Source organism: Asterias amurensis, chromosome 14 (genome assembly GCF_032118995.1).
Source record: "Asterias amurensis chromosome 14, ASM3211899v1".
Taxonomy (NCBI): Eukaryota; Metazoa; Echinodermata; class Asteroidea; order Forcipulatida; family Asteriidae; genus Asterias; species Asterias amurensis.
In genome coordinates, this window is record NC_092661.1 from 10651817 (window position 1) to 10668883 (window position 17067).

Genomic DNA, 17067 nt, shown 5'->3' on the forward strand with positions numbered 1-17067 from the left:
ATGTACATGAGATATGGTATTGTGGCTGATAACCTAATTATTCTAGATAGAAATAATTCTGTTGTGCTAAAATGCTAAAGTTACTTTTTGAAATTGGCCCAATCAGTAACATATTGTAGGAATATTAAAAAATATGAACGTTCTAGTTACACAAAGAAGTATACATGTAATATAGACCCATTGCATATGACGTCACACTCGCAAAGGTTTAGGCAGATCACTGGACAATAGCTGTTCGTTGTGCGTAAAAATGTGCGCGGGACCTCAGCGTACCTGTAGCGTTTTGCGTTATGCAAGGGGGGGGGGGAGCTAATGATTTCTTACACGATACAGAACGCGCCTCCGAACAATGCACGTAATTTTGGGTGGCAACTCTCTTTTGTGCATGGTTGTTGTGAGAAAATAATGTTCACTCCAGATAATATTACCGTAACTCACAACTTTGTTCTGCAAAAACTAACAATAAAAAAAATTTTTTGCAGCTTTCATTGTATCAGAATGTCTTTTGCGTTTGAAAATGCTCTTTTTACTTGATCTAATAATAAGGGTAAATCCAATAATTATTTCTAAACATCTTTTTATTACGCTCATTGGATGGTTCCCAGGCTACTCTAAATCTTCAAGTCAAGCTTTTTAACCCGCAACCAAAAGTTTTGTTGGATTTTGTCAACTTCTTTTGCCTTAATTGTCCCCACTTTGTTTATGTACATTCTTATAATTATAATAATAATTTGGGGGGCTAATCATCCTTACTCGCAGCTAAGAGCTGAATTGCGAAGGACGCGGCTACAACGTGTTCGAGAAGCAGGCATGCAAGGGCACATTCAGCTGCCAGCCACATCAACCCATTATGACCACGGAGCACAGCCAAGATCGAAAGTGTTTGATTTTTCCTGAGGGAGGAAAACCGGATAGTCTGGAAAACCCTCGTGGCACAGCAGAGAACCAACGCACAACTCAACTCACATATGGCCCTGGCCGGGAATCGAACCGGGGTCACCTTGGTGAGAGGCGAGCGCTTTAGCCAAATTTGTGCTGCCAATATGGCAAAGGGATTACGCTACTCACGAGTGATGGCCAACGATTGTGCCATTGAGGGAGAATGGGGCTGTTATGTTAAAGGAACACGTTGCCTTGGATCGGACGAGTTGGTCAAAACAAAAGCGTTTGTAACCGTTTTTTATATAATGCATATGGTTGGAAAGATGTTTTAAAAGTAGCATACAATGATCCACACAAGTTTGCCTCGAAATTGCGTGGTTTTCCTTCTACTGTGCGAACTATCACCGTCGGCCATTTATGGGAGTCAAAGTTTTGACCCCCATAAATGGCCGACGTGTTAGTCGACGAGGTATAAGGAAAACCACGCAATTTCGAGGCATGTTTGTGTGGATCATTGTATTCTACTTTTACATCTTTCTACCCATATGCATTTTATAAAAAACGGTTACAAACGTTTTTCAAAGACCAACTCGACCGATCCAAGGCAACGTGTTCCTTTAATTGTGCACTATTCGAGCCATTTCAATACAAGAAATTCTTTTGATGTAACAAAAGATCAGGTGCAGTCAATGATCATTGCTGTCAAATAACAAAACATTTGCTTGCTGAAATGGCACCCATTCCAACACTAAACATGTAGATAGTTCCCACATGATGTAAATTTGCCACCTTTATTGACAATTTGGAACAGACAGCCTTGCGTTTTGTGCGAGAAAGGCGTGCAGCACAAGCAGATTTCAGAAAACTCGTTGCCTGATTGGTTAGTAAACAGCGTGGTATAGCGCTTGCTGCGCCTGCAAGCCAAAATGCAACTTGCCCACAAAGATGGCGTCTATAATTGCAACTTATCTATAGACGAGAGCTCCATGCCAATCTAGTGTTCCTTCAGTGCTCAGTCACAGGTTTGACATGGAAGTCAACAAATAAATCAAACACTCAACACACTTTATTCTGTTTAACTTGACAAAGTTTAAGTTTAATGCATTCACATCTCATGTGATTATGATAGTCTTGGGGTATGAAGCCAATCTGGGTTTGTCTCCCAAAGACATTTATTTCAACTTAGGGGCTCTAATTTGACACGAAGCGAAGGCCTGAGGCAAGTGATTTTAGCGTTGGGCCAGTAAACTCAGGACCGAAAAAAAGTCTGATGGTCTTGAGTTTTTTGTTTTGAATAATAAAACCTCACTGTCGATGAGCTTCCCTGTGTCAACCCCGCAATGCTCTCTCAGGTGAGCCCCTGCTAATTATAAAGCGCCAGCAAATTACTATTTACTGTTCTGTGGCGAACTTCAATTATTCAACGTCAAGTTCAAGTTCAAGCTCTCCCGATTAACTTACTACTACTCCGCACGTACGTGAGGAAGAAGGACCCAAACCCAACCAAGAATATTACATGTGTAAAGCACAGAGGGAACCAGTGACACTATAGCAAAACAGAGAAGGCAATTGGGTGTTGAATACCGCGGTACTGATGGTTGTTTAAAGGCACTGGGCACTTGGTACATGTAATTGTCAAAGAGTATTCTTTGTAATCCCAACATTATGCATAAAATAACAAATCTGTGAAAAATTTGACTCAACTGGTCATTGAAGCTGCAAGAGAATAATGAAAGAAAAAAAAACAACCTTGTTGTACAAATTTGTTTGCTTTCAGATGCCTAATGAATGACTTAAGGCCTGAAGTTTTTTTATATTTGAGAGAGAAATTATCTCTTTCTCAAAAACTATGGCACTTCAGAGGGAGCCGTTTCTCACAATGTTTTGTAAAATCAACAGCTCTCCATTGATCTTACCAAGTAAGTTTTTATGCTAACAATTATTCTGAGTAATTACCAACACATTGTAGTGTCCAGTGCCTTTACATGGTTTCATTACCAGACAGGTATAACAATAGCTAAGGGTTGATAAGTGAAAGCTTAAGCTGATTTCAGGATGAGGCCTACAGTCTTTAAGACCTACAGTCTTTGAGACCTACAGTCTTTGCGAGCTACAGTCTTTGAGACCTACATGTAGTCTTTGAGGACTACAGTCTTTGAGACCTACATTCTTTGAGGACTAGTCTTTGAAACCTACAGTCTTTGAGGCCTACAGTCTTTGAGGACTACAGTCTTTGAGGACTACAGTCTTTGAGACCTACAGTCTTTGAGGACTACAGTCTTTGAGGCCTACAGTCTTTGAGGACTACAGTCTTTGAGGCCTACAGTCTTTAAGACCTACAGTCTTTGAGGACCACAGTCTTTGAGACCTACAGTCTTTGAGGACACAGTCTTTGAGACCTACAGTCTTTGAGACCTACAGTCTTTGAGACCTACAGTCTTTGAGGACTACAGTCTTTGACGACTACAGTCTTTGAGACCTACAGTCTTTGACGACTACAGTCTTTGACGACTGCAGTCTTTGAGACCTCTGTCTTTGAGACCTACAGTCTTTGAGGACTACAGTCTTTGAGGCCTACAGTCTTTGAGGACTACAGTCTTTGAGACCTACAGTCTTTGAGGACTACAGTCTTTGAGGACTACAGTCTTTGAGGCCTACAGTCTTTCAGGACTACAGTCTTTGACGACTACAGTCTTTGTTGAATCATGTTAGCAAGTTCTGGATCAGTATCGGCTAAGGTTGCTACATCTACCGTTGCTAGGTTCTGGCGAGAGCTCTGTTGTATCACTCCTTGAACTAGAGCTAGACTTGATTGAAGAAACTCAAAGTTGACGATCTAAATAAAGAAAAGAAAGCATGTCAGTAGAATAAGTTGGTTTCATAAACATCTACAATGGGAGCCTTTTGAGATGTTGGTGGCAGTAGACATAATGCCGCACATGCTCTGTATTGCGCGCGTAAGGCTCTGTATTGCGTGCGTAACGCTCTGTATTGCGCGCGTAAGGCTCTGTGTTGCGCAGTAGGTCTGAGCACGAGCACTACTGGCGAGAACTGTGAAAAAGGACCGTCTAAAAGTCTCCCATTAAAGTTAACCATCTAGAATAGAAGTGCAGGTCTTTTTAGTATAGGTCTCAACCACACAGTACCAAAAGTTTTCCAAACAATAAAACTGGAGAAACTTTTTAAACATAAAATTCTTACTTTTACATTTTCTGCACATGAAATTAAAGAGTTTTTTAAAACTGTTTTGGAACATGTTACAGCTATAGACTGAGAGTACATGCAGGCCACGAAGGACATGGCGTCCGTTGCCCCATGTCTTAGCCTTGGTGCCCCTTCAAAAGTTTCCTATTGATTTTCCAATGAAGTGCCCTTTTCAAATTGAAATCGGCCTTGCCCTTCCAGCTACAGATTGGAAGCACATGCAGGCCACGAAGGACATGGCGTCCGTTGCCCCATGTCTTAGCCTTGGTGCCCCTTCAAAAGTTTCCTATTGATTTTCCAATGAAGTGCCCTTTTCAAATTGAAATCGGCCTTGCCCTTCCAGCTATAGACTGGAAGCACATGCAGGCCACGAAGGACATGACCTCCGTTGCCCCATGTCTTGGCCTTGGTGCCCCTTCAAAAGTTTCCTATTGATTTTCCAATGGAGTACGCACCCTTTTCAAAATGAAGTCTGCCTTGCCCTTTCAAAGATGAAACTCCAGGCCTGTCATGGCTTAAAATGCCTGCTATTTATTCTTGAGCAATGCTAGGGCTAATTATCTATACTATTAAAAGCGTAACCTGCGCCATCTTGGATTGAAAATTAGAAGGTCCAGTGGTATGGCATCCTTGTGGAATCCAACACGGTTGTTTGTGTGGAATTCAATACGTTTGTGTGGTTTCAGACGTCGGGTTGCAAGTCTGCAAAACCCGGATCCAAACTCGCACTTACAAGTCATGTGATTGGAGGAAGTTTGGGCGGCGACCGTGCGTCAACCACTGGTCGATGTTGTTACCAGACTTCCTAGAAATCTTTCTGACAGGTGACTCATTGGACAGTGTTTCGCAGATGGTGCTCCGGATTGGTTCATTCATTGCCCCTTGTCCGCCCACCCGCCATTCGATCCGCCCTTTTTGGTCAGGTTACTTTCGTGTTGTACTAAGCATGGTTCTCCGGATTGGTTCATTCATTGTCGCGCAGGGTCGAAAGGGTCGAAGAGGCTGGGTGCCAGGACAAACCCGAAACAATCTCACGAATTTGACCGAATTTGCATTGAATGGATGAAGTATCGTAGATTGATGTTTCGCAGGCGACCATGTGTCAACCACTGGTCGACGTTGTTATCAGACTTCCTAGAAATCCTTCTGCGGGTGACTCATTTGTTGAAAAGATTAAATGGATAATATTTATAAAAAAGCATTCACTTCCAAACGGCGTGAGAATTATCATGATGAACAAGGTTGGGATCAAACGGAAGCTTAATAATTTGGAAACATGGGGTAGGGCCGGCTATAGGTTGGAAGGTGTCTAAGGGAACTTTACAATTAATAACATTTTGGGGTTGGAGGGGGGCCTTACACAAAGAGCCATTCTGGTCAGTGTATTGTGAGTGGTGTGTTGTCTGGTTTGAGACAGGCCACCTGTTGCTTGGTGAACAAGGTCGCCGTGGGACCACTTTAGGTTGACAGTGGGTGGCGACCTTGGACCTTTTGCCAGTAAACTCAAATGGGTACATGAATACCGTTTTAGAATACGGTCTGTTAATGGAGGTATAATGTTGCAGTTTCAGAGTTTAACCATAGAGGTAGAATTGTGAAACCATTCCTTACTCTATGGTGAAACTTATACACGTACGTCAAAGGCATGTTTTGAAGCTGTAAAAAAAGAACTTTGCTTTGCATTTGGTCAAAGTTGTTAAGCAAAACGACATTAAGTTTCCTTTTGGATAAGTCCATTCACAAAATTGGTTAGAGCAGTGTGTCGGTCAGGTCTCAGAATGTACATTTTGCCAAATCCATTTTGAAGCCTAATTTAGCCATCGGCCCGTCGGGTTGGTTACTCATGGAGATAATATTAACAAAAGAGACCTCGTGCGGCTGAATGGGGTACATTTTTAGGAGTTTGTCTATTGACCCAAACTGGACGTAACAAACCTTAAACATGACTTGACATGCTTTCTGAAAGTGAAATAAGTTAGAGAAAATGGAGTGGGGACGAGTTTATCGTTTTTATTTAGTTTGTACGATATAGGGTTCCAGAGATATGGGATGTATGGAGGTTTGTTCCTAGAGCAGCGTGAACATGAACGCGGTCAGAAATTGTGTCGTTTGTCGTTCAAATTTCGCGAGATACAATAAGCCCAAAGTGACAAAAAAAACAAAAAAAAAACAGACCTCCCAAGTCTCACGCATTAGGAGTGAGACTCACGCATTTGGGCTCTGCCTCACGCTCACACGCACATCAACCATTATTGGGGCGAGATCGGGGAAAAATAAATTAACGACATTTTTTGTACAAAATTTGTACAAACAGAGCGCAAATTTGCAGATTGCGCACGCTTTTGCTCATCCAGTAGGTTCAGCTACAATTCGGCAGAGCGCAAAACGCTTATTGCGCACAAGTTTGTTCCGATTCTTTTAGCAAATTCGTTGAAATGCGCTCCCCTAGCGAAGACACAACAGGCAGAAGAAGTGAGCGATTGATTTTGGACATCATTTTTAGTCTATTTTTTTCAAGTTTGGAAGGATATAATCTGACACAATCGAACCTCCACATTAACCATCAACATCTCCTGTGTACCTCAAGTGAGTTTTAATTATTCTGAGGAGGTTTTTGATGCATTTTGAAACACTTTTTGTCCACATTCACATTGTTTTATTTATTGATAAAAAAAAAAGTTGGGCGGCGATTTAAAAAGGCCTTCTTAAACTGGCAATTTTTTTTTTCCGGGGGGATGGGGGTTGAGCTTTGAAAAATCTCACACATAGCTGGCCTCTGGACTTGGCATCTCTGCCTGCAAAACACTTTTTTGACGTTCACGTTAAGTGCTCCCGTTATACATGCAGCCTATTGACCAGAAAGTTTACAAGACCAATTCAGATGAAAATAAACTAAAAAGAGGCATACGCTCTTACCGCCCCCGCCCCCCCCCCGAAAAAAAACGAGAAAAAAAACAGTAGATAAATTAGATTTGTGGCACACAGCATGTTCCAAAAACTCGCTTTACTTATAGTGCTGTAGCAACGCTATGTATCGTGGGACGTAAAAATGTCATTTTTGACGAAGTTTTTTAAAAAGGAAATCAAGCATTATGAATGTATATTGAGTGTGTGGAGAAAGTTTTGGTGGTGTAGTACAAAAGAAACTTTAGTTATTGCTGGCTAACGGTCAGTTTCACCTATCAACGCTGATTTGAAAAACGTGTAACGTTAGGGAGGCCCAACATATTAGACCCCTATAAGGCTCACGGGGGAGCCTTATAGTTTCTAGATGCATAAGGCACGTCGTCTAACCCAAAACAAGGTGGGCGCAGCCACTGCAAGTAGTGGTGGACGTGCGAAATAGTTTCATTTTGGGTTAGAATTATGACGCCATGCATAAATATTGAGAGAGGCGTATAACACCCTCACCTACATTTCGAAATATTTGTGTACAGGATTTTTATATCCTAGCGGGGTGCCGCGCGAAGCGCGGCATCCCGCTAGTTGTAAATTATGCACATACCTGTTCATCACCTGACGTTAAGTCCAAACGCTGATCTGTTATTGGCTGATGACAGTGAAGCGTCATTAACGATGCGTACATGTGTAATAACACGATCAGTAACTGCGGGTCTGTACGTGCTTGCCGTAACACACGCTGACATTCCCTCTGCAGTAGAATTCTATTGATAAAGGAAACAATATGAGTTAACACAATGTGAATCGATTAATTTGTCGTAGTTTATTTACTTCTAGCATCAGATGACAGTGAAGTGGTTAATGCTTTTTCAGCCCCAGGAGTAAGTGGAAACATGCCTCCCGTGGTCCCCCGTGGTGGCAGTTGATCTGGGCCCAAATTCATAGAGCTGCTAAGCACAAAAATTTGCTAAGCATGAAATTTCTTCCTTGATAAAAACAGGATAACCAGCCAGATTTCCACGTGATTTTCAGGTTAAGCAAACAACAGCTGAATACCAGTAACAAGCAATATGCAACAAATGGAAATTTAGTCGATAATCCTGTTTTTATGAAGGAAGAAAATTTCATGCTAAGCAAATTATGGTGCTTAGCAGCTCTATGAAATTGGGCCCTGGTCGATAGCCAAATCAGCCAAGTGTAGACCTCACCTTGGAATGGCCATCTGTGGTCTTGTGTTGTAGACAATCTTCCTTTTTTATTTAGCAAGAGTTTACCAGTAGTGAATATATATTGGTTTGCGGTAACACCATGTGTGTATCTAATTGCCAGGTAGATTATGTGCTTTTGAAAACTATTCTTGCTTTATATCCTACTACCTCGGAGTAGATTTTCGAAAGTCAGGAGACTTCTTAGTTCTGAAAAAGAACTAGTCCTGCTTTTTAACTAGTCTAGTCAGAGGGTAAAAATTCAGCAGGAACTACTACTGAAGCTTTAGTGGATTTAGGGGACTTCTCGTTATTAGCTTCACTATGGCGGAGTGTTTCTAATTGGTCTCAAGGCTTCGACTAACTTGCTCCAGATTTGTACACTTGCCCCTGAGTTTTGGGGGAATAAACCCACAAGCATATTACTCGAGTGGGATTCAAACCATCGACCTTTGCAATTCTAGAGCAGTAGAATTGCAAAGGTTGTGGGTTTGAATCACATCCAAGATATGCCTGTGATTTTCGTTCACAGAACTCTGAAAAGTACCGAGTATACAATCCTAAAACACATCAGTGTTTATGGGAACATCGTCAGGACGTCTATTATCCACACAACAAAAACGATTAGTGAATACTAGTTGTAATTAGCAATTACCTGAAACAGATGACTGGATAGAGCCTGGTGACTACGCTGGGTAGGATGTCTCTCTCCAACACAGAGTCACCTGCTGAGATTCCAAACAAGACATTGTGTTAAGAGATGCTAACTATTGCATCGAGGGTAAAGAACATCAATTGTTTTTGGTAAGACATCTGTATTATTTTTGGTTTTTACCCATACACCGATGTGTGTTAGCACTGTATACTCGGTACTTTCCCGGGCTCTATGAGAAAAAAAAAATCACAGGCTGATTACCCGCATTCGAACCCACGACCTTTGCAATTCTAGAGCAGTGTCTAAACAACTAGACCACCGAGATTGCCCGGTAGATAGAGGCAGTTCGAATCCTATGTTTTAGCAGCGGGTACTGCAAAGATTTAATAGATGTTAATCAGGGATACTAAATATTCGTTTTGTTTTTTTACCCATATAAACCGATGTGTGTTAGCACTGTATACTCAGTACTTTCCCAAGTTCTGTGAAAAAAAAATCACAGGCATATTACTCTGGAGGTTTTCGAACCCACGACCTTAGCACTTCTAGAGCAGTGTCATACCAACTAGACCAACCCGAATTCCAACTTGCAACGGTAGCTAAGTGTAGAGTCAAAAAGGTCTGACATACCTGTGCATGTCTTGAGACAGCTGGGGGTTTTACTGAGCAGCGATGACGCTACCTTCAAACAATCTTCAATCTCTGTAGAATCTTCAGCATTTGATAATAACAGCCATGCAGCCTTCGCAACGTGATACTCAAACAGACATTGCCGTATCTCAGCCTAAGTAGAAGAAAACATGGCAGTGAATAAGGGAAACAATGTGTAGTGAAGAGGTTTTCAATTAGTGGTTTAAACCCGCGCCGAGGCCTGGACTTGATAATTTTACTGAGACGAAGTCGAGGTAAATTATCAAGAACCAGGCCTAGGCGGGTTTAAACCACTAGTTGAAAACCGATTCAACACACTTTGATTCCCATTCATAAATACCTTTTCGGTCAAAAAACATCAACACTCTTTGGTCAAAAGGTAAAATAAATGCACAATTATAATTGTTCAATGATTTCTCTCAACACAACACCCCTCCAGCTTTGAAATGGTAAGGCCCTCGAGTAAACAACTCCTTATAAGGGAATGCTGTGCGCGTCGCGCATATCGCGTGATGTTGCACAACTGTTTCAGCCATTGCTCTCGACCAATAGGAATGAAGAAAATGTCTTATACGCACAGGTGCAAGCTCGCGTGTCACGCCCATGTTTCAACACTTTTTACTGGTGTTATATCATCCGATCAAACAACCCCTCGTGATGCCCTCTCGACCAATCAGAATGGATAAACTGTCTTAGGTATTTATGAATACACAATCTATGCAATGTAGAATTATCTGAGTAGGAGGGGGGGGGGGGAGTTATGTGGTAACTGCTTTTAAAACGACGAAACAAACATAAGAAATCTGGGTCATGAGGCCGGCCCTGCCTAATATAGCCATGCAGCCTCGATCATGATACTCAAACAGACATTGCCGTATCTCAGCCTAAGTATAAGAAACCATACACTAATAATAAATAACAATAATAATAATATTTGGTTTTAATATAGCGCCTTATACACCATGTCTCAAAGCGCTTCCAACATTATTACCCTGATCACTGGGCTATTTCAGTCCTTAAACCGTCTCAGCTCCCTGTGGAGTATACATTCTGTGCCGCCAAATATGTAGCGCACTAAGCTAAACCAACCACAAGAACCAGAATAATAAAGAGTTTTTATAAAGCGCTTTTCACACCCGAAGGGCTTCTCAAAGCGCTTCCAACATTATTACCCCTGATCACTGGGCCTTAGTTCATTCCTAAAGCTCATCTCAGCTCCCTGGGGAGTATACAGCCTGTGCAACATTAATATGCACTACTCGGCTAAACCAATCACAAAGACCATCTCTGCCTTCACAGGTACCCATTAATAGACCGATCCATTAAGCTCTGCTCCATTGCGTACAGACCAATCACAACCCATTGCGCAACAATGTCTTGAGACAGCTGGGGGTTTTACTGAGCAGCGATGACGCTACCTTCAAACAATCTTCAATCTCTGTAGAATCTTCAGCATTTGATAATAACAGCCATGCAGCCTTCGCAACGTGATACTCAAACAGACATTGCCGTATCTCAGCCTAAGTAGAAGAAAACATGGCAGTGAATAAGGGAAACAATGTGTAGTGAAGAGGTTTTCAATTAGTGGTTTAAACCCGCGCCGAGGCCTGGACTTGATAATTTTACTGAGACGAAGTCGAGGTAAATTATCAAGAACCAGGCCTAGGCGGGTTTAAACCACTAGTTGAAAACCGATTCAACACACTTTGATTCCCATTCATAAATACCTTTTCGGTCAAAAAACATCAACACTCTTTGGTCAAAAGGTAAAATAAATGCACAATTATAATTGTTCAATGATTTCTCTCAACACAACACCCCTCCAGCTTTGAAATGGTAAGGCCCTCGAGTAAACAACTCCTTATAAGGGAATGCTGTGCGCGTCGCGCATATCGCGTGATGTTGCACAACTGTTTCAGCCATTGCTCTCGACCAATAGGAATGAAGAAAATGTCTTATACGCACAGGTGCAAGCTCGCGTGTCACGCCCATGTTTCAACACTTTTTACTGGTGTTATATCATCCGATCAAACAACCCCTCGTGATGCCCTCTCGACCAATCAGAATGGATAAACTGTCTTAGGTATTTATGAATACACAATCTATGCAATGTAGAATTATCTGAGTAGGAGGGGGGGGGGGAGTTATATGGTAACTGCTTTTAAAACGACGAAACAAACATAAGAAATCTGGGTCATGAGGCCGGCCCTGCCTAATATAGCCATGCAGCCTCGATCATGATACTCAAACAGACATTGCCGTATCTCAGCCTAAGTATAAGAAACCATACACTAATAATAAATAACAATAATAATAATATTTGGTTTTAATATAGCGCCTTATACACCATGTCTCAAAGCGCTTCCAACATTATTACCCTGATCACTGGGCCATTTCAGTCCTTAAACCATCTCAGCTCCCTGGGGAGTATACAGCCTGTGCCGCCAAATATGTAGCGCACTAAGCTAAACCAACCACAAGAACCAGAATAATAAAGAGTTTTTATAAAGCGCTTTTCACACCCGAAGGGCTTCTCAAAGCGCTTCCAACATTATTACCCCTGATCACTGGGCCTTAATTCATTCCTAAAGCTCATCTCAGCTCCCTGGGGAGTATACAGCCTGTGCAACATTAATATGCACTACTTGGCTAAACCAATCACAAAGACCATCTCTGCCTTCACAGGTACCCATTAATAGACCGATCCATTAAGCTCTGCTCCATTGCGTACAGACCAATCACAACCCATTGCGCAACAAAAAGTCCAACAAATAAAGTCCGACATACGTGCGTGTATGCTTGGCGCGCACGGCAGAAATGTGCAGAATGGCATTGGAGAGGCTCACGTGTTCTTGCTCACACGTGCGCAGTGGGCGGAGCCTTAAGAATCGGTCTATTACCAATGGGGGGAGAGAAGCAATTATAGTTAAGTGTCTTGCTCAGGGACACAAGTGTCACGACTGGGGGTTTGAACCCACACTCTGCTGAACAAAAGCACCAGAGCTTGAGTTCGGTGCTCTTATCCGCTCGACCACGACACCCAAAAGAGTCCAGAGAACTAAACCGTTCCGCCTTGACACTCAACAAAGACCAATGAATTAAATCGCAATCTCTCGTGGTTTGAAATATTTAAAATGTCGAGCTGTTTACCTCCAGGAAGAATTCTTTGAGTTTACAGATGAGATTTTCCTGCAAGCTGCTCAGGTGATCCGCATTGCGTCCTCTACACTGAAGCAGCTTCATGGAACTGATGATCAAAATCCAAGTGTCTGGCGCAGCTAAAATAAAATAAAAAGACAAACCAATGACTTTTTTTTGAACTGGTTAGTTTAAAGCACTGCCCAATTTCATGGCTCTGCTTACCGCTTGGCGCATACAGTAGGATCAACCATTCTCTGCTTACAGTGCAAGCGCAAAGTTTCTGATTTGCACAACTGCTCATCTGCTTATTCCTAGTCCGTCATGATAATGTTTGAAGATGACAACAGAACTTCGAGAAGAGGAATAATAATGTTACCATGATATAACAAAACAATTGTTGCACGCTGTGACCGGGTCCATGGGTTTTGTACACCCTCGGGGGAAAATAAATGACACCCTCGGCGTCGCCTCGGGTGCAATTTGCACCCTTTTGGTGTACAAAACACCATAGATCCTGTCACAGCGTGTAACAATTGTAGGCACATGCAAGGCACTACAAGGTTTAGCTCCACAAAATCTGTTGACGCCCCAAACAACAAGACAATGCCTGAGATCTATCAGCAGTACACTTCATGTTCCTCGAACTCGCCTGGCCAGTTACGGGGACAGGGCCTTTTCCAACATAGCACCAAGGCTCTGGAATTCACTTTCGGCAGACCTCAGACAAATGCACATTCTCTTCCAACAGAAACTTTAAACACACTTTCTCATTCTTGCTTTCCCAACGAGTTGACAATACTTTATCTTTGTCTTAGACTTCTTCCAGACCGGCACTTTTGAATGTTGTCGGTAAAATGCGCCTTGTAAAATGCTGTAGTTTTATTATACTGAAACCTACCCTGATGTAGAGCGCCATCATCAGCTTGGGGACAGCTCGTCTGTGTCTCACCACCCCATACTTTATGGATGATTGTGTTCAGCTGATTCAGAATCAAGAATGGGTTCGTTTGATGACTCAGTACATCCCAATGACTCTGTCATAAAAAAAAAATTATGGGAAAGTTCCATTAAAGGCATTGGACACTGTTGATAATTACTCTAAATAACTGTTATCATAAAATGACTTGGTAACAAGCAATGGAGAGCTGTTATTATCATTTTATTATTATTATCAAGTATTATTTATACAGGGTAGCCCCTTCAGTGTAAAAACACTGTTCACCCTGGGGGCCCTGTAGAAAAAGCAAAACACGTCCAGAACAAGAGATAAACAAATACACATGTATAAAGAACAACCCCCACAAAAGCAACAACAGCACTTTATACCACCAGGAACAAAATCCAGAGAAAAAAGCCAATTATGCAAAAATAAATCAATGACTCCGTAAACCCCAGTACCTAGAAGTGAATGAAGTCAAGGCTGGCTCATTATGCAATCTCTCAGGCAAACCGTTCCAGCTGTAATGCAGTTTTTGAGAAAGAGGTAATTTATCACTCAAATATCAGAAGACTTCATTAGGCATTTGAAAGCACACACATTTGAGCAGTAACATCCAGCAAACAAAGATACAAATTTTACTTACGAGAAAAGAGACAGTAAACAGCGGGCACTCGACAAGTAAACCCTCTATTGCAGACACCACTTCATTAACTCTACCATCGGATGCACCACTGCGTTGGGCTTGGGTGTAAAGCTGCATTGCACCCTGAAAAAAAATTACATACATGAAACAGCAGTTGTTAACAAACAGCCAGGGGCCAATTTCATAGAGCTGCTTAAGCATATAAAATTGTTTAGCACAATAATGCGATATAGAAAGGTTTGCGGCAACACCATGTAAACTCATTCCAAAAACACACTCATGCAGTCAGAATTACTGTGAACAAGTTCATACCTGAAAAATAACTGTAACCACCTCGAATGGGAAAGAGCAGAAGCCATCTTGTACATATTCCTTCTACAAAAAGAGAATGAACAACAGATTGTTATTTTCCCCTCTGTATTTAATTCAAAATGACGTTTATTCCATACTCGTTTTGGAAAATAGTTCAACATGAGAATTTATCAGTACATAGAAAATGACAAAATCAAACAGTATAAACAATTAATATATTGTTAAAGCAAATAATAAATAAAACTAGGAATTAACTACATGTATGTACAAGAGAGGAGCGAGAGCATGAGGCTGACAGACACACAGACAAACAGACAAACAGACCAACCGACCAACAGACCAACAGACAAACAGACAAACAGACAAACAGACAAACAGACAAACAGACAAACAGACAAACAGACATACAGACCAACAGACCAACAGACCAACAAACCAACAGACCAACAGACAAACAGACAAACAGACAAACAGACACACAGACAACCAGACAAACAGACAAACAGACAAAAAGACAAACAGACAAACAAACAAACAAACAAACAGCGAATCACGAAACAAGAACAAGACAGACCAGATGAAAAATGACATTACCAAATGCCGACGACAATATACAAAGAATTAAAGTAGCAGGCTAACTGAAGACAACTACAAAGTAAACAGATAAGTAGTGAAAGAGAGAAAACACCTAAATCGATAATACCAGATGTGTGTTGATGTAGGAGGTTAGATGTTTGATCGCAGACTGGGATGGAATCTGCCAGAGACAGTCCACAAAGAGAAGATGTGGCTGCAGACTCTGCATCACCCTGTAGGTTAAAAACATCCATGACCAAACATTAGTACTAACAGGGTGAGTCAAAAACGAAGACCGAGATTTATTATATTATTATATAAAAAAATAATAATAATAAACTTAGAAATAAATGATGCTTATTAGAAAAAAAATTAAGAAATTGATCTTTCTTTAGAGGAGTTTAGTCTTCTAAGTAAGCGGAGAATGGTGATCGTAAGCGCATAATTCAGCCGTAAGCAGAGCAATGAAATTGGGTCCAGAAGGTGTCATAGTAGCTGATTACAACGTTTGTTCAGCTTAAAATGTCTTAAAGGAACACGTTGCCTTGGATCGGACGAGTTGGTCAAAACAAAAGCGTTTGTAACCGTCTTTTATAAAATGCATGTGGTTCGAAAGATGTTTTAAAAGTAGAATACAATGATCCACACAAGTTTGCCTCGAAATTGCGTGGTTGTCCTTCTACTGTGCGAACTAACATGGTCGGCCATTTATGGGAGTCAAAATTTTGACCCCCATAAATGGCCGACGTGTTAGTCGACGAGGTAAAAGGAAAACCACGCAATTTCGAGGCATGTTTGTGTGGATCATTGTATTCTACTTTTACAACATCTTTCTACCCATATGCATTTTATAAAAAACGGTTACAAACGCTTTTCAAAGACCAACTCGACCGATCCAAGACAACGTGTTCCTTTAACAAAAACAGGTGAAAAACAGATAGGCTTACATCATTTGGTTAGAAACTTCCAACGCCATCGCTAGGCCAGTCCCCTGACCACTCAGGTTCTTTAGTCTGGTTTCCCACTCTCCGAGTAGCCACGAACAACCTCCATCCTCGCTTGGTGAAGCTGTCCCCTCCTGGAGGATTGTGGACCAGACTAAAAGAAGTTCCTATGAGCAAGAAAACAGCATAATGGAATGGATACAATTTGTTACAAATTAGTTGAATGAAAGCCAGACGTATCATGGTCATATATGTTCAGGCCCGTAGGAAGTTCAAATACATTGGTCAAGCGTATTTGAGTAGCGGAGTAAGGAGTCAGTGCGAGTGCGAAGCCATTACGGCGTGGCGTCTCAGGCCCACTTAAGGGCCCTGTGGAATTCAAATTTGATATCGGGCAAACAAAATAATGCAACAGCTGAGTGAAAAAACCCATAAACATAATGTACCAACATTGATTACTTTGCAAAATACCTGCAAGATTTGTATAAGATCCCTGCCCAGTCCACAACCCATTCTTCCTGACTCTCCGCCGGGCTGGCCTTGTCTGACCCCATGGGGGCACGGTTGTACACTCCTACCGGACGGCTCGCTGTGGTTGTCTAGTACAGCATGCAGGATCTTTGCGCAGGCCGTTCTATAAGCACTGGAGGGATTCTGGCCTTCCGAGGACTGTATGAGTTGAGGGAGGTGGCAGTGATACAACATCCAGTGATGGTAATTCTTCCTGTTGTAGATTGAAGTTTAGATTAAAGGCACTGCCGTCGATGTCACAAAGAGTTAGGACTCGTCTTATCTCGAGTTAGGACGAGTAACTCATCCTAACTTAGGATTAATCTTAAAGGCAGTGGACATTATTGGTAATTACTCAAAACAATTATAAGCATACAACCTTTCTTGGTGACAAGTAATGGGGAGAGGTTGGTGGTATAAAACATTGTGAGAAACGGCTCCCTCTGAAGTGCCATAGTTTTGGAGAAAGAAGTAATTTTCCACGAATTTGATTTAGAGACCTC

General features: G+C 41.7%; 1 protein-coding gene across 2 annotated transcripts in view; it reads right to left on the reverse strand.

The window, feature by feature from the left end:
- Nucleotides 1–1980: 1980 nt before the first annotated feature.
- Nucleotides 1981–17067, reverse strand: part of LOC139947243 (Fanconi anemia group A protein homolog) — a 99808-nt gene continuing 84721 nt past the window's right edge. Inside the window, exons 26-37 of one of the 2 annotated variants that reach the window (XM_071945126.1) lie at nt 16526–16778; nt 16058–16221; nt 15238–15343; nt 14535–14597; nt 14223–14345; nt 13538–13673; nt 12649–12776; nt 10917–11018; nt 9478–9631; nt 8848–8917; nt 7592–7751; nt 1981–3718 (exon numbers count right to left, since the gene is read on the reverse strand). In XM_071945126.1, the coding sequence (XP_071801227.1) occupies nt 3569–3718; nt 7592–7751; nt 8848–8917; nt 9478–9631; nt 10917–11018; nt 12649–12776; nt 13538–13673; nt 14223–14345; nt 14535–14597; nt 15238–15343; nt 16058–16221; nt 16526–16778 (1609 nt within the window). In that variant the 3' untranslated portion in view covers nt 1981–3568. Of the gene's footprint in view, nt 3719–7591; nt 7752–8847; nt 8921–9477; nt 9632–10916; nt 11019–12648; nt 12777–13537; nt 13674–14222; nt 14346–14534; nt 14598–15237; nt 15344–16057; nt 16222–16525; nt 16779–17067 lie in introns of both variants that reach the window. The other variant, XM_071945125.1, reaches the window with a different exon arrangement.